This window comes from Amborella trichopoda, chromosome 8 (assembly GCF_054954075.1).
Source record: "Amborella trichopoda isolate Santa Cruz 75 chromosome 8, AtrichopodaSantaCruz75HAP2 v2.0, whole genome shotgun sequence".
NCBI classification, from domain to species: Eukaryota; Viridiplantae; Streptophyta; class Magnoliopsida; order Amborellales; family Amborellaceae; genus Amborella; species Amborella trichopoda.
The window spans coordinates 41,525,826-41,550,928 of record NC_142343.1 but is presented as its reverse complement, the minus strand read 5'-3'; the positions used below and the strand labels follow the sequence as shown (position 1 = coordinate 41,550,928).

Here is a 25,103-nt window from a genome sequence, read left to right as displayed (position 1 = left end):
GGGAGGATGAGAGAGAGTGGAATCCTATCAAATTCTAAATAGGCTCCAACAATCTAAGCCACACTTAATCCTCTGAATTCCAGCTGGTTTTCCATAATCTAAGACAATTTGATGCCAATAAATTAACCATTTCCAAACCCTCCTTCCTTTGCTGCATCCAACCATTATTTATTGCAAAATTTTGCCCCAGCATTGGCCCCATTTCAAAGCCTCTGTGCCCCAATTTTTTAACTCATTTTCATCCAACCCCTTATTAAATCTCCACAGACCCACCAAATTTTGCTGAAACGCGACAAAAGAGTCCAGAAGAAAAAGGTTTTAAAAAAACACAGCATGAAAAACTTAAACAAAAAAAAATAAACACAATCCCCAAATCCTTGATTTAGTTTTAAGGAAATGACCAGAAAATAATAAAACAAAATCCTGGCCAGCCACCCGATTTGGTCCCTTTATTGTCACATTCTTACATCCACCTGTATTACCATACAAATATATACACCATATAAGCGTGTATTTTAAATACAAGAGTTCTTTTTTTTTTACGTCTTAATGGCTAAATAATATAAAAATCAAAAACAAAAACCCAACTTTAATCAACGGCCAGGATCTCTACAGCGTCCAATCCCGACCGTCCATCGAAACCGACTAACTACCGGGCACTTGATCCATGGTTGAGTGCCCGGCGCCCACATCAGCATGTTCCGGTGAAGCAGCAGCCACCTCCTCATTCTGCGGGCCGTCAACCAATGCCGGTTTTAATCTTTTCCGGCAAAACTCCTCGTATTTCCAGCCGTCGCCACCCATTCTACTCACCTCAACCACCACCATATTGTCAGTTAACCTGAAAATCTCGACCCCAATTTCGACCCCATTTTCTCCCTCCAAAAAGAGAGCAAAACCCTTCTTTCTCACCTCAAATCTGACCACCTCTGCAACTTTTTTGACCCTCTCCAATACCTTCTCCGCGTCCTCCTCGGAGGCCACTCTCCACCACCCACCAGTGTCCTCCTCGAAGAGGCCCCTCAGATCAAAACCAGACGAAAACGATATGATATCAAATGCGTTTAAACTCAGCGGACTCTTCTCTGAATCGCCCTTAAGGCCACTGAAAAACTCCTTATCCGGCAAAGAAACCGGCCCCTTAAACCCCCTACTAAACCATGGATCATTCATAATCTCAGAAACTGTAATTCTAGTTTCTGGATTAGTGTCTAATAAGCGACCAAGAATTCGTCGAAGATCAGGAGACATCCATCTAGGGCAACGAAAATCTCCCTTGTAAATCTTCTTGTACATAACCATGAGATTAGGGTCGTTAAACGGGAGATAACCAGCCGTTAAAACGTATAATATGATGCCGCACGACCAGATATCAATTTTCCGGCCGTCGTATCCTTTTTTCGCCAAAATCTCAGGTGCAACATAGGCGGGAGTCCCACACAGCGTGTGCAACAGCCCGTCGCTGCGAATTTGATCAGAAATGGCAGAGAGGCCAAAATCCGAAACTTTCAGGTTACCGTTTTCATCAAGAAGCAGGTTTTCCGGCTTCAGGTCCCGGTGGAAGACTCCCCTCTGATGGCAGTACCCGACGGCTGAGATCAGTTGCTGGAAGTATGAACGGGCAGGATCTTCTCTGAGCCGGCCCTTGGCCACCCGGGTAAAGAGCTCGCCTCCCTTGGCGTACTCCATGACAAAGAAGATCTTGGTACGTGTGGCGAGGACCTCGTAGAGCCGCACGATGTTGTGGTGGCGGAGGCGGCGCATGATGAGGACTTCGCGCTTGGTTTGGGCGGCCAGGCCACCGCGGATGAGTTTGCGCTTCGACAGAGCTTTAATGGCGACGCTCTGGCCGGTGCGGGCATCGCGGGCATGGTACACTTTGCCGAAGGCGCCGCACCCCAGGAGCTTGCCCATCTCGTAGCGGCCCATGAGGAGGCCCTCATCGGATGTACTGGAATTCGTGGTCGAGTCTTCTCTTTCTCTCTCTAGGGATGATGAGGGAGAGTCTTCCTCTCTCTTGGTGGTGGCGGTATTAGTCTCCATTATTTGGTTTTAGAGACAGAGAGTTGGCGGGTTTGCTTTGTTTTGGAGCGAGGCTCCTGAAAAAATAGAATTCATGACCTTTATAGTGTTCTTGTGCTGAGTGAGAGAGAGAGAGAGTTTTTGGGGCCCTCTGTATGTGATGAGAGAGTGAGGACCCCCCCGAGCGGTCCTCTGTGAGGGACGAGAGAGGTGGCGTTCTGTGCGGTACCTCGTTTCTATTTCTAGAGAGAGAGGTGGCGTCCTAATTTTAGAGAGAGTAAGAGAGGTGAGATTCGAATTTGGAATTTATTTCTTTCTTTGAAACAGGTGGTGACGACATCTTTCTTTAGGGGTGAGGTGGGATTATATTTGGAAAGGACCAATGAGAGAGGGGGAGATTGCTGGCTCGTCTTTTTGGATGAGCTGGCGGCCTATTTTTGGGTTCAGCCATTGCCCACAACCGATTGTACGGTGTCTTCCGTTACAGGAATTGAAATATGTAGAGAGAGAGAGAATGATGATGGTTGTTTCCGGCTCAGGGCCATCGAACGGGGTGAAACCTCTTTTCTGTTCAACCGAGAAACAGATTTTATTGGTTTCAGAGAGAGAGAGGAGGGAGATTTATTGTTTCTGCAGTTACAGCAATTTAGAGAGACAGATTTATTGTTCCCAATCTAGTGAGAGAGAAAAGGGAATTCATGGTTTCCCTTGTTGCAGATATAACCTAATATTACGAGATAATTCTACTACAGGGTGGCATCTCTACTGTTTTCAGGAATCCTTGCAGACCTGGATTTAAAACCTCTAAAGTTGTTTCAGAAAATCGGGAGCTAAAATAAAATTTGAATATTCTAAATCCTAAACTGGAAAGCTTGTACTTTTTGGGGCCCTTCTTTCATATAAGATTTTCAGAGAATTTACGACAACGATAGAGGCCTCAAACCCTAATTTTGCAATAAAGCGAAACCAAAATTCAAGAAAAGGGAAGGGTTTCAGAGATTCGAACCTGGTAAAAGCACCAAAATTGATGGCTATTTTTGTATCAGAGTGAATTGGTGGGCTTGTTGCCTTTGGAAAAACCAAGTTTCTTCTTCCTTCGTCTCCCTATTTTTCAAAGAGACGGTTAGATTGCCGTTCTTCTGGCCTAAATCCCCTCCGAATCGCCGGAATCTCGCTGAATCTCAGTTTATCTGCAACGAATCAACCAGATTTCTGCACTTTTTTCCGGAAAACTACCAATTTGGCCGGAATCCTCAATTTCCGGCAACCTTTTCCTCCTAATTAGCCGACCTTTTTTTTCCTGATTTGCTTGCAAAGCTTGAACTATGAACGGATTTCTAAATCATGAATCAGAACCACAACCTTGGGTGCTCTGAATTACGGATCGGGACCAAAACTTTGGTGGTTTCTGAAGCTTCGTCGCTTTATTTGTTTCGGGCTTTGTCTCTCTCTGCTTGTGACCTTTCCATGGGATCCCAATTGCTTTTTCAGATCCCCAACGCCCGATTAATTGGATGAGAATCGGCGAGCTTTTTGTTTCTCGCCATTATTTTAATAAAACGATCGGCGATTTTAGTGATTGCTTAATATTCGTAATTTTTCAAATGGTTTTTGACCACGAGAAGCACGAGAAAGTCGAAAGCGCGGTACTCGTCACTAATTTTTAAACTCCGCGCCGAGCTGTTACATCTATGAATACGGGCACGTGTCAGTCTCATAGTGAGGGTTTCAAACCAATTAGAGGCGGGTCACTATTTCGCCGAAATTTCGTCTGAAGTTTATTTCACTGAAATCCGGCCGGATCAGCCATCTCTTTTTTCTTCTTCTTTTTTCTGGGTGTCGATAAGTTTATCACCGAGAAAATGAAAGCAATACAGTCACAAAAGAAAAATAAGAGGAAAGCACAAGGCCGAGTACTCGGCCATGCCCGAGCCGATTATACGTCTCGAGATGAAGTAACTCGGCTCGAGTACCTTAGCAGCCAAAAAAAATGTTAAAAAATTGAAACTAAAAAAATTAAAAAAATTATATATATATTTATTTTTTTATTTAAAGTAAGATAAAATAAAATGCATCTAAATGAGGTTTAAAAAGTAGCATAAAAATAGATTTTGAAAAATAAGTTTGTGACGGGGTATTTTTAAAATAATCAAAAAAATGTGAAAATTAAAAAAATAAATATTCATAGTCAAAATACTTTCCAATCCTTGTCAAAGCAATAGAACACATAAATAAACATGTTACAAATAGATCTCTTCTATTTTCAAATATTATATGATTATTTTATGATCCCCGAAAGTGACCCCAATTAGTTGAAAAAAAGGCTTTGACGAAGATAATTTTAAGACTTCGAGTTGGACCCCTTACTCGAGCTCGGACACCGCCTAAGCCCGAACCTGAGTAACTCCGCTGAGTCTGAGCTGACTCGTTCGATTTTTCAAATACCAACAAAAAGCACTAGAAAGAAATCAAGATGGAGAGCAAAGGATGGAGCATAAGAGTACAGAACATTCTTGCACCATCTGTGTTACCTTCTTAGCTAGAGATCTGACATCATTGTTCCTCTCTTTGTTGACATGAAAGAATATTACTTAATCTTCCGGTTAAGCAAAATATAATTTTGTCCATAATAGATGCCCAAAGCGTAAAATAATGCTAGGAGATGACACCAGCTTATAACATCACCTCTCCTTCCACTACCACAGGGTTGTATTCAAGAGTAAGTTGCTTATGGGCCCATAGTTCATAGTTCTGCCTCGTTGATATCAAAGAGGTGCATCTGCCCTTTGTAAGTCCAAAGGGATGTTATCTTGGTTATCTCTTAGGTGCCGTTTGATAACCGCCTGAAGCGGTGAAAGTGCCTGACTTTCATTGTTATTGTAGTTTTTACCTGTTTGAGAACGGTAAAAATAGGGAAAAGTTGGAACACAAATTCTCCTCATATTTAGCCACCGGTACTCCATTCCTAACACTTTCATTAAAATCAAGCTTTAGCAAGGGAGTCATCATTCATGTAAAAGGCCCTGATGTTTTTGCATCTTTTGGCAAGTAATATCTCATGAAAATTCTAGCAAAAGAATTCATTGGGGATGTTTTTAAAGTCAGGGTGTGGTTGTGCCCATTGGATTACAGTGGTTCTCGTAGTGCTTATAATGTTATTAGAATTTCTTGGGCATTCATTCAACAAAACATGGAAAATAAAATTATCACGGTGCTTCACTCGGTCACAATATGCATCTATAACTGATACGAAATGTGAAAGACCAGTTATGTGTGTAAATTCCCTTAAACTTGTTCGTATAATTCGGAAATCGCTTGGACTAGATTGGGACTTTACAAAATCTCAAGGGAGAGGTCCAAAATATCACGTCGATTCTCCCTATTCCAAGATGCCCTTTATTATTTTTGATAAAAGTAGACAGAGTAGAAAATACAAGCATCACATTCCTATCAAAAAACAAAGAAAAATAAACATCACATTTGTTATATTACCAGCCATTTTCTTACCTCATGGGGTAGGCCTTCCTTGTTTTTATATTTCAAAGTAAAATACATTTAAAGTTATCTAGTTATCTGTTATTTGTTAAGGAAAAATATGGAATGAGACCATTTACTTTTAGTACAAGGTTGTCACATTAATCTTGAACATTAGATGTAAAATTGGGTGGCTGCAATTATTCCATTGATCAAGCTCAAACTTCAAAAAAAAATTTCTTGAACTTTGTGATACATCCAAGCTATCAAATTTCACATCAGATGGTTGTAATTAATTATGACTTACCTTGTATCAAATGTAAATGGTCTCATTGTATACAATCTCATTTATTAAAGAGTGTGGTTTGTATAAGATTGCAACCTTAAACAATCTAATCAAGGTGCACCTCCAAATTTTATCATAACATGTAATTTGAGTGAAAAACATGCTTAGGATTATCTCAAAATCTATTTTTATATTTAATTATAAAAGTTTAAACTTCAAAATTGGTTAAAATCAAGTAGATCTATAAATATATGAAAATCTTGAAAATAGATGGTCTAGATAAAGTATTGCAAGATATACTATTCTTTGGCTCAAAATCTTCTTTTTTTTCATATTCATATTCATACATCTTAATGTCGAGATGATCAATTAGTGGTTTTTTTCAACATTAAATCAACCTTTTCCAATAGATTTTGGAGGTGCATGTGTAAATAGGCCACATAACCATTAAAATTTCTAATCGATAAATTTAAATTTTAGGGTAAATTTTTCTTATTCCTTTTCATTTAATGGAAGGGACGTTAAAGCTCGTTATGACGGGATTTGAACATCATATTTCGGTTCCCTCGAATAAAACCTGAATTCGGGGTCTATTACACCGTGATCTCGGCCGAAATCCACCGAAAGAGAAAAACCATTTTTCGGCGGGACCAGATGCCTCATGAGTCACGTGGGTGGTAGATACGCCTTTTGACCTGCAGGTATCAGTACCGGTGAACTCGGTTTCCCTTTTATTTTAGCCTTTCTGAAAACCGGTTTTCTCTCTTATTATATTATTACAGTACACGTGTCGTTTAATACAATGTGGTGCAGACTGTACGCCCGACCTTTGCGTGTTCGTACAAAAGCAAGTTTCACGAGGATCAAAGCACCCGATTTTTTTTTCGGACAAGCCAATGCCCACCTATTAATAAATCTAAAAAATACCCACCTATTAATAAATTTATTTTTAAGATGCATTTTTAAACTTAATTTTTAAAGAAATGTAATCTGTGACATAAAGATCAAAAATATAAAAAATAAATAAATTTTAAAAATTAAAAATAATAATTATAGTAAAAAGAACATTTGGACTGGCAGTTTCCATCCTTTTTAACTACTTGCACCATACACTTTTTCTAAAAAAGAAAAAAAAATATTTTGGACATGCGTCTAGCCCCACATGAAAAACTTTTTCCAGAATTAAAAAAGCTAAAAGATTTTATGTTCCTGCAGGAGTACACCGACTATTTACTCACATAAGTAAAATCTATTATGGGAGGGAGTAATTTTAAGATTACAAATAGTGTGGGGATGTAACCTCTTCAAATGATAGACTAACCGAGCACTAAAAAAATTTCCAAATTTAAATTGATGTGTACTAAAAAAATGTAATGCTAGAAGATTGAACGAAGGTCTATAAATTTTGAAGGGTGAGATCTATGTATTAAAGAAACCAAATTTTGAATTATTCCTTTCCAAAAAAATCATCTAGTTATTTTTAGGTGGTTCTTTAATTTTCAGACTGAAAAAAAAAAAAAAATCTCCCAAATAAGTATTTCTGAGTGGGAGAGTTGATGTCCCAAATGCTCTCGAAGGAGCATAGTGTACACTCCAAAAGAATTACAATATTCAGGAGATATAAAATATTGCTTTCGGCATTTCAAAATTTCAATTCACACTTGGCTGACTTACTTTTCACCCACGGTTTCGCTTAGGCAGACGTCCTAAATCCCTCGCAAACTCGGGCGAACATGCGTCACGCGAATTCATAGCAAACATAATCCTTGTCAAGGGCATAGGGATTATCAATAAATCGGCTCACCATGAAATCGAAAATTAATCAGTTTTTGTTTTAAGAAGTCGAGTAAAAAAATCGGAAACAAAATATAGATCGGTAAAAATACTTCTTGTAAAGAGATCGCGTTAAAAAAAATGAGAGTAAAAAAATAGGATATATTTAAATATTAGAAATTTTAAAACTCTAAATATATACATCACCAAATATAGAAAAATTTAATAGTAGTGAGGAGTAATGCTTTCATTCAATATATATCACTTAGTATAAAAATGATCACCCTATAAATATAAATTTCAAATATTCAATGTGATATATCTCTAAATCATAAGATGATTATCTATTCTATTCGTCAAGATAAGTATTGGGTAGGTGAATTCAATTTTCATCTTTCTAGAAAGAAATTGTCGACCCCATACTAGCTAACGATGGTCTACCCATAACCACTCGAAAAAATATACACCATATCCATAGCAGAGAACCAAAGAAAGTTTAAGGAGAATAGAAATAAAAATAGAAATAGAAATAGAAATTTCATAAAACACAAAAACGATATTGAATTTTCCAAAAAAAATACAAAGGAGAGTATATTAATAAGAAATATTTTTTGAAACGATTTTTTCAAATTTTGAAAAAGTCTCGTTTAAACTTCTTCCTAAAAAGATGGCATATTTTTCCTGATATCCGACTCGGCTCAAAAAATTTGAGCAAAAAATTGAAATATATTTAAAATATTATAAATTTTGAAACGCTAAATATATATATCACTCATTATAGAAAAAATTAATAGTAATGAGGAGTAATGCTTTCACTCTATATATATCACATAGTATAAAATGATCACCCTATAAATATAAATTTCAAATATTCAATGTGATGTATCTCTAAATCATAAGATGATTATCTATTCTATTCGTCGAGATAAGTATTGGGTAGGTGAATGCAATTTTTATCTTTCTAGAAAGAAATTGTCTACGCCATACTTGCTAACTATAGTCTACCCATAACCATCCGAAAAAATACTCACCATATCCATAGTAGAGAGCCAGAGAAAGTTTCGGGAGAATAGAATTAAAAATAGAAATAGAAATAGAAATTTTATAAAACAAGAAAAAGATATTGAATTTTCCAAAAAAATAATATATATATATATATATATATATATATATATATATATATATATATATTAATAGGAAAGATTTTTTGAAACGATTTTTTAAAATTTTGAAAAAGTTATGTTTAAAACTTCTTCTCGAAAAGATGGGCGTATTTTTATTGATATCGGACTACGCTCAAAAAATCAAAGTAAAAAAATAGGAGATATTTAAAATATGAGAAATTTTAAAACTCTAAATATATATCACTCAATATAGAAAAAATTAATAGTAGTGAAGAGTAATGCTTTCACTCTATATACATCTATATATATCACTCAGTATAAAAATAACTGCCGTATAAATATAAATTTTAAATATTCAATGTGATATATCTCTAAATCATAAGATGATTATCTATTCTATTCGTCAAGAAAGTATTGGATAGGTGAATTCAATTTTCATCTTTCTAGAAATAAATTGCCTACCCCATATTTGCTATCTATGGTCTACCCATAACCACCCGAAAAAATACGCGCCATATCCATAGCAGAGAATAGAGAATGTTTCGGGAGAATAGAAATAGAAATTTGATAAAACACAAAAAGGTATTGAATTTTCAAAAAAACTAAAAAATCAGAGTTTATTAATAGGAAAGATTTTTTGAAACAAAAATTTCAAATTTTGAAAAAGTCACGTTTTAAACTTCTTCCTGAAAAGATGACGTATTTTTACCGATATCGGACTAGGCTAAAAAAATCGGAAATATTAAAAACATTAGAAATTTTAAAACTCTAAATATATATAGCACTAAGTATAGAAAAAATTAATAGTAGTGAGGAGTAGTGCTTCCACTCTATCACTCAGTATAAAAATGACCGCCTATAAATATAAATTTCAAATATTCAATGTGATGTATCTCTAAATCATAAGATGATTATCTATGATATTCGTCAAGATAAGTATTGGGTAGGTGAAATCAATTTTCATCTTTCTAGAAAGAAATTATCTACCCCATACTTACTAACTATGGTCTACCCATATCCATAGCAGAGAACTAGAGAAAGTTTCGGGAGAATAGAAATAAAAATTTCATAAAACAAGAAAAAGATATTGAATTTTCCAAACAAAATAAAAAAAATGAGGGTATATTAACATGTAAGATTTTTTGAAACGATTTTTTCAAATTTTGGAAAAGACGCTTTTTAAACTTCTTCATTAAAAGAGAGCGTATTTTTACCAATCATTTGAAAAAGTCGCAGATTATATCGTTTTAAAAAAAAAACATGGTTTTTTCGAAAAAGTCGTGCTTTTTCGAAAAAGTCGTAATTAAATCCACGACTTGCTAACTATGACCAAGAGTGCGAGTTTTACGGATCACGACCTTGTAATCGCACCCACAATGAGCCATTTATCACACTTCTCACATCAATAATCATTTATTTGGCACCACTTTATCTATAGGGTGTGAACATATGATAAAACAACTGGTTTAATAACTAGTTTTTTATTTTATTTTTCTATCATTATCATCAAAGCTTTTTTTTCAATTAATTGAAGCCAGCTACAAAAATCCTGATTCTCAATTAATTGAGATCGGCTACAAGAACCCTGATAAATTATCGTGCTCTATCAAAGGTCATACTTTCAGCGAAACAATTTATTTTCATTTTTATGTTCATGTTATTTGAAGACATGAGTAGCTTTGCGAACGCTCTCTCTTCAAAAATTAGTTGTATCAGGGAGAGAGAGGAGGGGAGGGACCACTCTACTTTATCCTCTTTTGGAGGAAAATTGTACGTTTCATCTAAAAATTAGTGGCGAAGAGTAGCCAAGCCCCCTAAAAAATAAAATGTTGTTTGCCAGCAAATATGCACTCAAGAGAGAGACTTCTATGGTAGTATGTGTGAAGAATATGAACGTTCGTGTTTTGTTTGATGAATTAAAAGCTACCAAATATCTTTGATTTTTGAAATTCACAGCCCACAAAATCAACCCAATGTGATCCTCGCATGTGAACGTGTGAACGCTCATCAAGCTGGACCCATGAAAAGGAGAGCATTCAACGCGCTTTTATTTGATGCAGTTTAAATATAGAAAAAAGTTTATATAAGAATTAAGGTGCACTTTTAAAATCTTTCAAAAACGGTAGTTTTGATGCTAGAAAAAAAATATCAATTTGATCATCTCGACATCGAAATGTATGGATATAAAAAAAAAAAAGATTTCAAATCTTTAAATAGTGCATCTTGCAACATATTATTTGAACCGTTAACTTTCAAAATTTCTGAGACGTCTATGGATCTGCTTGATTTAAACCATTTTTTTACTTTAAAATGTTAAGTAATATCATCGTCATCTACACCTATTTGGAGGTATTAAATGTTATATTTAATTTAATAATATTAAAACATCAATAATTATCTGATAAATTCCTCAATAAAAGGACAAATCCTGATAAGGTCCTCACTAATAATATCGACAATGATGACTCCCACTAAGGTAAGCAATGCTAAATTTTGCATATCAAGGTTAAAAGTGTCTGTCCATATAAATACAACACTTTTCTTTCTTTATTTCTATGGTATTAAAACCTACGTCTCTCTTTATAAAGAAAATTTTATGAAAAATTATAGTATTAAATATAAAGAAAATATATTTATACACTCTTTTTTAAGATTTCATTTATCAAGATGCCCATTATTCTGAAATACCACACAGTATTTTACAAAACTAAAATATTAACCGAATGGGCATATGGGTATCATGAAACTAATAAGTATATAATTATAAGAGAAATTTGTAATAAGTATATAATTATAAGAGAAATTTGTCTACGCATGTGCATAATACATATAATGATAATCGGTTTCGAGAAATTTATAATGAAATTACGTTTTACTATTGTATAAATTATAGATGCATAATGTTTTCTAATTTTATTTTTTGTACAATATATCAAGTTCAACTTTCGGGCTTCTATATTTTTCACCAGCACACATATGAAATAAAAAAACTGAATTTAATACAAATAAATTAACCCCAATATCCATGCATGTCAAAAGTTTTTTTTATAAATTTCAAAGCTATTTTGGTTATTTTACTGACACATAACCGTGAGAAGTATAAACACCCGAATTTAAACTTAATTTGATGTATAGAAAATAATATAAAATTAAAATATAATATATACACGCGGAGCATAGGACATGAAACATAAAAGTTTACTTTTAAATTACCATAATGAAATAAAGTTTAATTATATATTTCTTTAAAATGTATAAAATTATGGGGTTAGTAATAAGAAAACCATTCCTCTCGTAGGGTCCTCATCGAATCTAAGGGTATCAGCCCATTGAGGATAAATGTATATATTGTACGACTTAAAAATATGAAAATAAATATGAGAGAGCAACACGTGGCAATAAACGTGTGGCTCAACTTTGGCAAACGTCACAAGTTGGTCCCTAGGGACCATGTTTAAAGAGGTTTTTCAATGGTATCATTATCAAGTAAGCCCCCACTCTTGTATTTTTTTGGGTGAATTCCTTCCACAAAATTTGCATTTTGGTTTCCAGCATCATGAACAAATGCTTCTTATAATAAAGGAGATGATTCACAATTTTCTTTCATAATTTCACGAGAATTTGGCCCGATGGAATCTCGGTCACTATCGGCGATTCTCTATCCGAATGACCATGTTTTTCTCTGTACCCACGACCGACAAAATTAGGTGTTTTTTAAGGCAATTAAAGGTGGCAATTGGGTCGGTCGGCAGGTCGACCCGAACCAAAGGGTCTGGGTCTACATATTGGATATGGCAGGTTGGGTTCGGGTCCAAATGCAATTCAGGTTCAAATTCGGCGTGGACCCTATCGGTTTGGGTCGAATCCGAGACGGAGTCGACTACCCATTATAAAATACATACTATATACTATATTAATTATTATTATTATTTTAAATTTCTACACCCTAGTCCTTGTCCAAAGGACTTGAACCCAACCTGGTCCGGATCCAATTCAGTTGAACCCGATATAAAACGTATTTGGGTGTGTCCAGTTTGGGTCTGGGTCCATAGAAAACATTGGGTCTGGATCCATATCGACCCCCCCAAAAGGCAATTTAGTTGTTTTTGAAGTCGATGGCTTAATCATATACGGCTATAAATTTGACTTGAATTAGAGTGTAATTTGGTCCTTTCTCCACGCTGATTTTAATCTATTGAATTATTATATGGAAATACTTCCATTCAAAGGTGAAGAATGGGATCAACCTACATGACAGTAGTCATGTTTAAATAATCCAACTCCAAATTTTCACACACACCGTCCAATTTTTGACATTTAAGGGCAAGGTGGAGAATGGGATCAACTGGCATGACAGTAGTCATGTTTAAATAATCCAACTCTAAATTTCACACACACCATCCAATTTTTGACGTTTAAGGTCAAGGTCTATAGGTGCCGAAATTACTTTCTTTTTGTTTTTAAATACTCATCCATTGATGCCAAAAAGTGGATCTCAAAATTTTAGATCAAGATATTTATCCTAAGTAGATAATTTATGCAAGGGAGTAAATGTAACTTTTGATTTTGCAAGATCACAATATACCCACTCTTTATTTATAAGTTTAGGCCTCATTCTGGAGGCCCTAGTATTTTGGCCGTAGAAGTAAAACTCTATTATACTTGTGCCTGAATTATTTATTAGCTTGACGCATCACTATTCATGACACAATTTAAAAACTACTATTATATTTATTGGAAAGCACTCCCTATAATTTTGTTCCAGTTTTCAAGGAGAGGGGAAAAAAACCTCTTCTATTACTCTTTCAAAGAACTCAAATATTGCTGTTTATTACAACTATTGATAGGTACATATTTTTCACGATTGCCCAAATGTAACTGGTATAAAGCTTAGACATGGCTACCGGACCCTCTAAATTCCAGCCTTTGTTTCAAATTTTCTCGATTTGCTTAGCAGCTTTCATTATGCTTGGATGTTTAATTTATATTTCTTTTTTATTGCCCCCAAAACAAGAAATTTGGATCGGCCTCGTCAATATTTAACAGTCGGAGTGGTTGCATGGTGAAGTCACGTGACAACAGTGAGGACCTGAGGATTATGTGCCCTCTTTAGCTTATGAGTAGCATAAGGTTCAATTTCCAATTTCAACACATCCAGCAATTTGAACTTGATATGTAATTCTTTTAATTTTTAGGAAAATTTACATAAAAATTAAAAATTAAAATTTTAAAAAGGTCACATGTATTTTTGAAGTATTTCATATTTTATATCCAAGTTCCACTTTTTGATAGCATAATTATATTTTAATTTTATCTCTTGAGATATATATATATATATATATATATATATATAAGATTAAGCTCAAATTTGATATGTCAATACTTCTCACCATCACATACATATAAAGAAAATTTAAAAATAATTAAAAAATTATTAAGTACCAAAATACCCCTATTAGTATTTAGGGATATTAAACTTATTTTTATTTATTTTAAATTAATTTAAAATTATTTTTTATAGGTCTATGATGGTGATAAGTATGAACATACCAAATTTTATGCTTAATCCAATGTGTAAATAAAAAGATAAAATCAAAATATACTCTATACTTTCAAAAAGTCGACTTCAATGTTATATGAAATATAGAATTGTTTTTGATTTTTCAATATAAGATAATACTTTTTTGTAAATTTCCTTACTTTTTTTTCTAGCTTCGTGAAACTACAAGGCATAGGAAACAAAATTCTAAAATCTTGGCCTACGATTCAATCAAATGTTCATTGTAATATGATTATATAATTCACTATTTTCCTTTTTGGCTATTGAGTCCAAGAGACGTAATCCTCATTGTGGTCCCCGAAAATGTTCCCAGTCTATGATACAAAATCTTGATCTTGCACTCATTTGAGATGTGATGCGGAGCATGCTGTACTTGAGTAGACCACAATTTTGTTTCTATACAACCTCCCACCAGTGCTTCAAAAATCAGAATCAGACTCAAGTGTCCAATTCAGTTTTGACTCTGCCGTTCCCGAGTTCGAGTCCGATCGAGATACTCTTAAGAAAAAAAAGCCTAAAAGAAGAGCTAAAATTTAGGAGAATTGTGGATTTGGGGTTTTTTTGGACCGAAATCGTTTAGCACTTAATTCTTGTCGGACTTGGGCGATCCTGAGTCAGATCGATAGTTTTTGAATCTATCGTTTCAGCATTTTGCTCTCATTCCACCTTTACTTCCTTGTTTCCAAATACTATTTTATCCAATATATGACACCACTAAAAAAATCCTTTGCCATGAAAAATTTCATATTATTGTAATACACTACTAAACTTTGTGGCTATTGCCAAGTCCAAAAATACTGATGCTTGTTATGGCACTTGTGATCAAAATCAAATTAACCTGTCTGATTTTAATAACAAGATATTCATGAATGTCTTGTTCCTTGACCCTTTTGATGTGAGATGCGGCGGCATGCTTTGATTGGGTGGTCATAAATAGTGTTGGTGACCCTTGAGATGTAATGCGGTGAAAAGTGGGATGATAGGGCTACCCTACAACACCAAGGACATCTTGCTGTAGAAGACGTGCGCACTACAAAATAGAGATGGGTGAGGTTTGTATAGAGCCTAGGTTCTTACCAATCAAATTAGATCCTACTTTCAAATAGTATCAAGAAATGTGGTTTTAATATTGGAAATCTTTGTGATAGCCTTAAAATATATTTTCATATTTATTTATAAAATTTAAAGATTCAAAAATAATGTAGATCGATAGATCTATAAAAACTTTAAAATTTTTGAAAATTGACGGTCCAAAAATGCATTACAAAATATACTGTTTTCAAAACTTGAAATCTATTTTTTTATTCTGATTTCCATGCATCTTGATGTCGAGTTGATCAATTTGAAGACATTTGGGCATCAAAACAACCTCTTCTAATAGGCTCAAATTTGATTGTTTAGAGCCACGGCTCTACATAAACTTTTCCCGATAGAGATTGGAACCACTTATCAAAGGTCTATATGCCATGATAGCCTTAAGTGGCCCTGATAATTGCCATAGCGGACATAGCTCACCACTAAGGTATGCATTACAATGAAAAGAAAGTGACATGGTGTATTGTTCCCTTCCTTTTTCGAAAAGAAAAAGGCTGGGTCAAGTTGTTTGGGTTATTTGAAACAAGCCTTTTGGATCGGAGGGGTAGATCATTCACTAACGTATTTGTCTCGGATCCCTAGATCGACAATTCATATCAGATTTGGATCGGTCCAAATCGGTGATCTAAAAAAATATTAAAAATAAATAAAATAAAAATTTATAATTGAGATTTAAAGGGCAAGGATATAGGGAGACCTAAAAAAAATATTAAATATGCTTAATAAAAGAAAAATATTATGTAATGTGGGGTTTTAGGGGGGAACTTGGCCGGGGCCCATACCATCTCAAAACTAGTTCGGTCTTGATCAATTTCCATCCAGATCGACGATCTGAATCAGAAATTACCGGGCTTTAAGACACTGTTTGAAAAGTTTTTTAAAGGTTCAAACTCCCTTCACTTACATAAAGAGACGCTAAAAAAAAATGATGCAAATCTGCCAAAATTGTATGCTCTCGAAATCGACAGCCTGTATAATATGTTACAATATACAATAGTTTTAAGACTTGAAATTCTTTTTCTTTTCTTTTTTTTTTCTATATACCTAAATTTCGAGATTGAGACAATTTGTTTAATAATCTTCTAGTATAAAAAGAAAAAGATATCCATTGAGACTTGAGGGGTGGCTTCAAGGTGGTCCCATACTTCTCCTTTTAACAAAGGGAAATTTACATATGAATCTGAAAATAAATGTAGGATTATCACATGGTCCATATTTTTGCACGTAGATCCTTCTTTTTTGTGGTTTTTCCTTCTAATTTTGCCTCGTGGTTCAATATTGCAAATATCAAATTGTTTAATTTTTGTGAATCATAAGATAGTTTGATGCCTGGCAGCTCGATATTAGAAATATCGGACTGCTCCAAACTATGTTTTTTTTTTCTTCATATGGACTTGTTCGACGTCTCCAAACCCTAGGAATGGGTTGGTCCAATATCTACATCAGGTTGCTCCAAAAATCACAAAAACAAAATAGTAAAAAAATGCGCTTCAATATTTGCATCAAGGGGCTGGGAGCAAAACTGAATAAAAAAAACCATAGAAAAGGGGACCTCTCCATATTTCACTCTATATAACTAGCCCGCAATTAATTTTTCCTTCAAAAAATAAAGAGCATCAAAGTGTTCATACTGGCTGTTTTCTTATCAAAATTTATGTGTCTCTAACTACTGACTATCATCTTGTCAATATATATGAAAAATTATGATGACATTTTGAAAAATATTTATATTGGGTAGTTTTGGCCTCCGGATTTAAACCGTAGATGTGGTGCCATAGTTATCAAAACTCTTTACCTTTCAAGTCCGGTGTCCATTTGATTGTGGCTAGCAACACCCGATATGTCCGCCCGGACCAAACCCAAGCCTGAATCCTGGACCCTTTTTTCAAGGCCACTAATTCTGGACCCTTTTTTTCATATGTGGTCGCACCAGGCCACGCCATGAATTGCATGCCCTACGTGGGACCATATTGTACATTTGGTTACACGGGCAAAATACCTAGTTTGGGATGTCTTTAGAACCTGAAAATTTTCATATAGGCTATGACTCACCCTGCGATCAATTTTTCCTCTTCAAATGATTTTGTTCTCTTAAACCCTATGTATGATGGTCCATCAAATTGACCATCAACAATTAATTTGGAGTATATAATGAGCTCCATACTTACTTTTTTTTTTTTTTTTTTTAATTGTAAATTTATAGATGAACAAATATGATTTAACACAGTGATGTGACCAATCAAATGTACAATATCCAGCAGGACCACCAAATGTTTACCTTGGACACTAAGTTATAAAAGGAAATAATGAAGAAACTATTGCACATTAAATAGGAAAATAAATATACCCACTATTTTGTATGAATATTACCACATTTATTATTTTTATTTATATGTTATTTTCTCCTTTGTTCTATTAAAGCCATTGTGTGTCAAGGATAAAAATTGCAGCGGGCTGCTCCATTGGCCACGCTCTTGTATTACCAAATGTTGACTTTGCTTTAGAATGAATTTAAAATGCACCTCCACGGTTGAACTTTGCTTTAAAAATGAATCACAAAATTTTCCTTCACAAATGAATCACAGGCACCTCCATTGTAAAACTTTGCTTCACAAATGAATCATAAAATTTTTCTGTACAAATGAATCATTTTGTTTTACAAACTAATCATAACATGCAGCTCCATTATTAAACTTTGCTTCACAAAAGGAACCATAAAGTTTTGCTTCACAAATCAATCATAATCTTTTGCTTTACAAATGAGTCATTACATTTTGCTTTACAAATGAATCATAAATTACACCTCCATGGTTGAAGTTACTTTACAAATGAATCATAAATTACACCTCCATGGTTGAAGTTACTTTACAAATGAATCATAAATTACACCTCCATTGTTTTCTTTGCAAATGAATCACAGAATGAACCTTTAAACTAGTATGTATCAAGGACAAGCATCTCTGAACCATGAAAACCATTGTTTATTAGGACCCAAGCATCTTTAAGCATTGTAGGTTGCTGCTCCAACAGATAAGTCTCTTTGACCTGAACCTCTCGGTTCAGTTGGGCTGGAATGCTCTTCTCAAGGTGTCCAAGTCAAATGGCCTTATCTGTGAATCCTTATCCCCAAACCTTGTAGTGTTGGAGAAAAGTTGATGTAATTCCATTCCTTGTCCTCTCCTGATTTCTGTGTCTCCCTCGACATTGTTGAGGTAATGCGTCTCTGAGATGGAAGACGGCAAGGATCTCTTGCAAAAGAAATCATACTGTGGCTGTAACTTGTAGTGATTCAAAAGATCCACACCACCTGTTAGTTCTCTTGGCCCTAAAATTCAAAAGGAAGATCAGAAAATGGTGAGTGTAATGAGAGATTGTCTCAACCAGAGAGTGTCTCAAACCTTGTAAGTGAATAAGCGAATGGACCCACCAATCATAAAGGGGTTATATACTACAAAACCATTTAGCTTTGATACAAGAAGATATCAATCGCTCCCAGCCTTTAGATGTGAAATTAGGAGGGTAGGGGCAGGGGGGTGTCGGAAAACTTTATTAGACTTCGAGCATAGTCAATAGCACACCCTCAACTACCCAATTTCACATCTCATAGATCGTTTTACCTTTGTAGTGTTTCCCTTTTGTATACAGGGTGTTTTTGTAACCAATCAATGGCATATGTATGTGATTTGTTTCTCTAACTTATCAGAATCTTAAACATCTTACATTGGTTTATCAGTTAAAATTGTTATTTAAAAAAGGGTGAGGTTTATATATTAAAAAAAGGATGAGGTTTATATAAGGAGCCCTCCTTGTCCTGTAGAAGTATGGTGCAACTCTAAACTTTGCAAACAGTTGTAGCTCCAACATAAGAAATCTTGTGATCGCTTGAAAATCTATTTTTATCTCTATTTATTAAATTTAAAATTTTAAAAATGATATGGATCAAGCAGATCTGTAAACACTTGAAAATCTTGAAATCCAACGGTCTAGATAACTTGTTATAAGATGCACTATTTTTAAAACTTGAACTTATTTTTCTTCATATCCACACTGCTCGAGTCGAGATGATTGTTTGGCGGATTTTTCAATGTCGGAACACTCTCTTTTAGAGGATTTTTGAGGTTCAACTTAGTTCAATAGTATAAGGTTGCAACCATATATAAACTTCTCCCTTGAAAAAAAGGGAAATTTAACGAAGTAGCCATTAGCCATAGACAATTTAACAATTTATCCTTTTGGAACTATTCCAAGACATTTTATGGTTATTATGAAATTAAACCAAAAGATATGGATAAAGTGTTAAATTGTTAATCTCTAGTATGTAATTTGATAAATTTTCCTAAACAATATGATAAAACTAGAGATGAGATTACAAAACTGTAATGAGAAAGTGAATCGAACCAGTACCCTTGCCAAACTTCTTGCCTTCCAAATCCTTCTCCGTTAGCATCTTCTTCTTCTTCTTTCTATATGGAGAGAATTCTTGAAGTAAATAATAGCTTTTTAACACAAAATAATAGTAAATAAAAAATACAAAATTCTAACACATAAAACAACACTACAAAAAGTAGTTCCTAACACATAAAACAATAAACCAATACAAAACCATACTACAGGAAAACTATGTTACCAAAACTTTGAAGGATGTGAAAAAGAAACTTGAAGTCCAAATTAATAAAGCATAGTGCTCGAATGAACGACTGGGGCCAAGTACTCGACCCATGCTCGAGCTGAGTACTCGACCCGAGTTCGAGCAACTCAACTAGAGTTGGGGCTGTAGCAACAAAAAAATGTTAAAAAAAAATATAAAAGTATAGGAAATTTATGTTTATTACTAATGGGAAATATATGTTTAAAAAACATATTTTGAACAATTAGTTTGTGACAGGAGGTATTTTTGAAATAATTAAAAAAAAATAAAAATAAAAATATAATTACTCATGGCCTAAATACTTTCCAATTTTTGCCAAAATGATAGATCGCATGAATAGACATGTTACAAATACATTTCTTTCTTTCTTTCTTTTTTTTAATTGTTTTTATCTTTTTTAAGATTGCTGAATTGGACCCCTACTAGGACAACTCCGGCTTGGCCATTGCCAAGCCCGAATAACTTGGCCAAGTTGGAGGTGACTGGTTCAATTTTTCGAACACTGATAACTTAATACAAATGGAATAAGATGAGTCATAACATAGAGGATTAAATCCCTAAGCCTCGAGTTAAGAATCAGGCAACATTCAATCACAAGGAAAAAACATACTGAAAACTTTGAATAACAAATTGAAACCAGAAAGGACAGAGGCACTGTGCGTATCGACAAATTATATTTAAAAAAGATTAATTTTAATTTAAGAGGAGAGAACCCCAAACCCTAATAATAAAACAACCACCACACTGCAAGAATAGCTGAAAATCTTAAACCCTAGAACTAAAGAAAAAACCAGTTGCACCTTGACTGAGATGGGACCTAAAGAACCAGTTCAGACAAGATTAAATCCAAGCACTTAACCTAAATCATGATTTAAAAAAGCAATTCTCACATCACATAAACAAAAGAAAGAAAAATCATGCAATCAGTAAAAAACCAAAAAAAAATTTAGAAACCTTGAACTGGAAAAGCAAGGCAAAAGATGGATGAATTGTTCACAGCAAGAGGGAGAAAATTGATGAAAGATGAATGAGGCTCTTTGAGAACGGCGTGTCCCCTCTTCTTCCTCTACCACGTATTTATGAAATTTATTTTGGTTTCTTGAAATGATCAGGAAACTTCTTGTAATAGGATTTTCACAAAAATATCTTAACATATAATTTCCAATTCGTCATTATCGGGTTTGTGTAATTGCTATAGATTAATTTTATCCTCTTTCTTCTCCAAATCTTAAATTCGTAACCGATTGCGGCAGGATTATCTTATACAATTCTTTGGATTAGGATTTGATTTAGATCTTTACTTAAAAAAAGGATTTGATTTAGAATTCTCGTTCAAAGATCGGATTAGTATTTGATTAGACTTCTCTTTCAAATATCCGATTCGTTAGAATCTAGACTTCTCATTCAAACGTTTTACCTCCAATAAAAATATTAATATATTGGAAAAACATGCAGTCCTCATAAACCCCAATTTATTGCTTCCTCCTCCCACTCCAACTCATTTAAAAAAGATGGGATTATGCTGTAATAAGTTTTCCATATTCAACAACTTCTGGTGTGAAATAATTACACAAATCCACACATTTATCTATCCAGCGGACCCAAACATGTCTTCTACAAACAAAGATGGGGCTGTATATAGGAGGTAGGATGGGCAGTTGGTCACCTCTTTTTCCATGTGATACCGCCCTGAGCTAGATCAAATACAAATTAAAAATGAAAGAAAACGGAAATGCTCAAAGAAAAAGGTAATAACTCATGCTAAGATATTTTGTGCTCCTGCAGGAGCATACCATCCATTTATTCTCTCCGGTAAAATCCAATCTCCGTCCATTTATACTCGGGTAAAATCCAATCTCGAAGTATATATAGGAAATCTTACTATCTTTCCAATGAAAATAACGTCTCAAAAATGAATAAAGAGCATCAAATTTTTGGAGGGTGTGAACTTTGAAAATTTTAAAAAATATTTTTACATAGAAAATGGAAACTTATCTACATTCTAAAATTTATAGAATTGCTCTTCGGTCCATATCTACATTCTAAAATTTATAGAATTATTCTTCGGTCGGGAGAGCGAGTTTAGAAAGAAAAATCGATGATGATCTTTTACTGATGTTTAGATATAAGTATTATCTTTTGCACCCCAAAATTGTAATCTTCATTGTGATAGTGGATTTCGACTTGCCGAAGCCGTGGATTTAGCCCTATGGGTGAATCACGTAAAGCGTATGTTGTTGTGGTGTGATTTTTATATTTGCTTTACTTATCATACTCGATTTATAGTTGTATTCATCTACTTCGCATTTAGCCAACTATGTACAAAATCTTGGGTGGGATTCTGGTATTTGAGATTCTCGATTCTACAAGCGAGGGGTTTTCGAGTACCCTATAGGTTAGAGAGAGAAAGAGCGATCCAAGGGTGGGTGATGGCGAAGGAGAAGGGGATTGAAGGGGCGAAGAGCGGTGCTTTTTTTGAGGGGTTGCAAAATAGAGTGCCTAGATGTTTGAAAGAGATGGGGTGAATTGCCCGGTATTTGAAGTATCAGACAACAAAAAGCATTTAAAGAATAGACTCATGTTCAATGTTTGCATTGACGGATATGAGGACAACTTAGGGGAAAAAAAAAAAAAACGTGGGAGGGGGGTTGGGGGGTGTGCTCGTAATTTTGAACAAAAGTAAGCCCATTTGGTAATTTACTCACCTCAAATAGTGTCCATACTTAATTTGCTCAAAAATAAAACTTGTTGAATATTCCCAGTTAAATGTTGAGATATGTTGTTGTAAATAACTTAATTAACATGCTCTTTACGACATCTCATTCATTATTGCATTGTGCTTAAGAGAGAAGGAAACACTCACATTTTTATACCCTTTCTAGAGATTTATGTGATTTGGTCAGTGTCGCAAAGTGTTATACCATGACATTTAGAATTAACATTAAGAGAAAAAATAAAAAGAAATTGATGCGATTATTTTCTTTTCTTCTTTCTTTTTTTCTTTTACTACATTTGTGATACACAATGCTGAAAAAATGGTGGGTGAGACATGGCTAAATAATATTTATGTGAAGGTTTTAAAGAAACATCGTGGAGAATGGGAGGACTTTCCTGTTTTTAGGCACATGCTAATTGGCTATTTCAATATTGTATTTGCCCTTTTATTGATATAAATCAATGTGCAATTGAAAAGGGCAAATAAGCCCTCAGGATACCTCAAAACATAAGGTCACAATAATCTCGCCAATTTATTGCACTAAGAAAACCAGCACTCAAATTACCAGAGGTGCCTTTAATATTTTTAAAGAGAGAGTAGTTAATGATGGAAAATTATTTCTAGAAAGAGAGTAGTTGTTGCTGAAAATTCAGGTAAGAAAAATGATTTTAAACAAGAAGATTTATAAACATATGAAAATTTTGAAAATTGATGGTTTAGATTATGTGTTGCAAGATCACTATTTTTGGGACTCATTATCCTTTTTTTTTTTTTTCCAGATTCATACATCTCGATGTATGATCAATTATACGATTTTTTAACATTAAAACAACCTTTTCCGATGGAGTTTTGAGGTGCATCTTAAATTCTACATTTTAAGGTTGCAACCTTATATAAACTTTTTCCAAAACCTAAAAGCCTATAACAAAATTGTTTTTATTTTGGTGTTCACTCGAATTGTGATGAAGCGATCCTTTTTTTACTTTTTTTTTTTGGAGATAATGGATTTTATTTTGGTTATCACTCGAAATGTGATAAAAGCCATGATGAGTTTTATTTGGTTATAACTCGAAACGTGATAAAGCCATATTCACAAAAAGGCAAAATTTTCAACACCCATGAGAGTTTGCACTATTTTATCATTTATACATTTACAACTATTCCAAGTTTCCAACTCATAATCATGTGTGTTTTTATGGGTATCTTGAAATTAAATCAAGCACTATATATAAAGTGACAAACATTGCATCACTCCCCCTATTTTAATAAATTCGCCTTACACAAACCATCCAGACAATTTATTGAATGCACGGCTCAACGAGATAGCGCCTAAACATAGCAAGAGAAGTACATTATTTATTAAAAATGTTTGTTAGAAAGTGAGAGAATGCATCCCAATTTGACCTTGCTTTATTTTACAATAAAAGGAAACTTTTCCAACATGGGGTTGGAACTATTTTAAATAACGAGGTATTTAATCATTTGTTTATTTGAGAGGGGATGGCATACAAAAAGTTACAATTTTTCTGGAAAGCATTTTACCCCACCCACATTTAATATGTCCGTTGGTGTCGATTGTCATATCTGAGTAGATAGCGGATTGTCATATTTGAGTAGATAGCGGAAATGACTTGAGTCATAATGTTACAAACTAGCTCTGGGCAGTTAGATCTTGATCGAAAGCCTATAATTTTTTTATTTTTATTTTACAAATAATTTGAAGTATACATAGATCCGACATGATGCATATAATAAAAATAATAAAAAATAATTCTGGTGATAAAAAAAAACTACTAGAATACCCCTATAAATTATAAAGATATTTTGGTCATTTAGTTTTACAAAAATATTTATTTTTTTGAGGTTTGCCCTAATTTTATAATGGGACATCCAAAATTTAATCCAAAAATATTTAGAAAAAAAAATGAAAAAAAAAAAAGTTTGGTGTGACATTGTGGTATGAACAATTGTAGCCATTCAATCTTGAATCGTACCGGGTAAAAAATGAGGTCTCATATAACTTATGTGTTGTCGGGGCCGCATAGAAACATTTCCCTTTTATATATTGAAAGATGTACTTTGCTATGTTACAATGGGAGCATAGATGTTTTTTTTTTTTTTTTCTCCGACTTTATATGAAGATTTTCCATTGACCCTGCCATAAATCAATGGAGTAAGTACACTATTCAACAAGAGTATTGCTGACTATGACAATTGAGCACACGGGAAAAAATAGCATAATCCACTTGAGAATGTTAAAATAGAGGGATAATGTTTTTTCAAATAAGGAGTGAAATTTATCAAATACAAATAAGAGATATGGGATTTCTCAAAGAATTTATTGTCTGCTCAGGTGATCTTTTTTCTTCCAAAACAAACGGCTATTTGTACAGGGAAAATCCATA

The 25,103-nt window shown here is 34.0% G+C and overlaps 1 protein-coding gene across 2 annotated transcripts; it reads right to left on the bottom strand.

Annotated features, from left to right (window-relative positions):
• Positions 1 to 448: 448 nt before the first annotated feature.
• On the bottom strand, positions 449 to 3,480 carry SIP4 (SOS3-interacting protein 4). Of its 2 annotated transcripts, none has more exons than XM_088875026.1 (2): positions 3,029 to 3,480; positions 449 to 2,589 (listed from the first exon to the last, which is right to left on the bottom strand). In XM_088875026.1, the coding sequence occupies exon 2, from the start codon at positions 2,041 to 2,043 to the stop codon at positions 646 to 648; it is 1,398 nt and encodes a 465-aa protein (XP_088731152.1). In that variant the 5' UTR covers positions 2,044 to 2,589; positions 3,029 to 3,480; the 3' UTR covers positions 449 to 645. The 2 variants fall into 2 exon arrangements, with proteins under 2 accessions (XP_088731152.1, XP_006843729.2); XM_006843666.4 differs by having other exon boundaries at positions 449 to 2,099.
• Between the last annotated feature and the right edge of the window lie 21,623 nt (positions 3,481 to 25,103).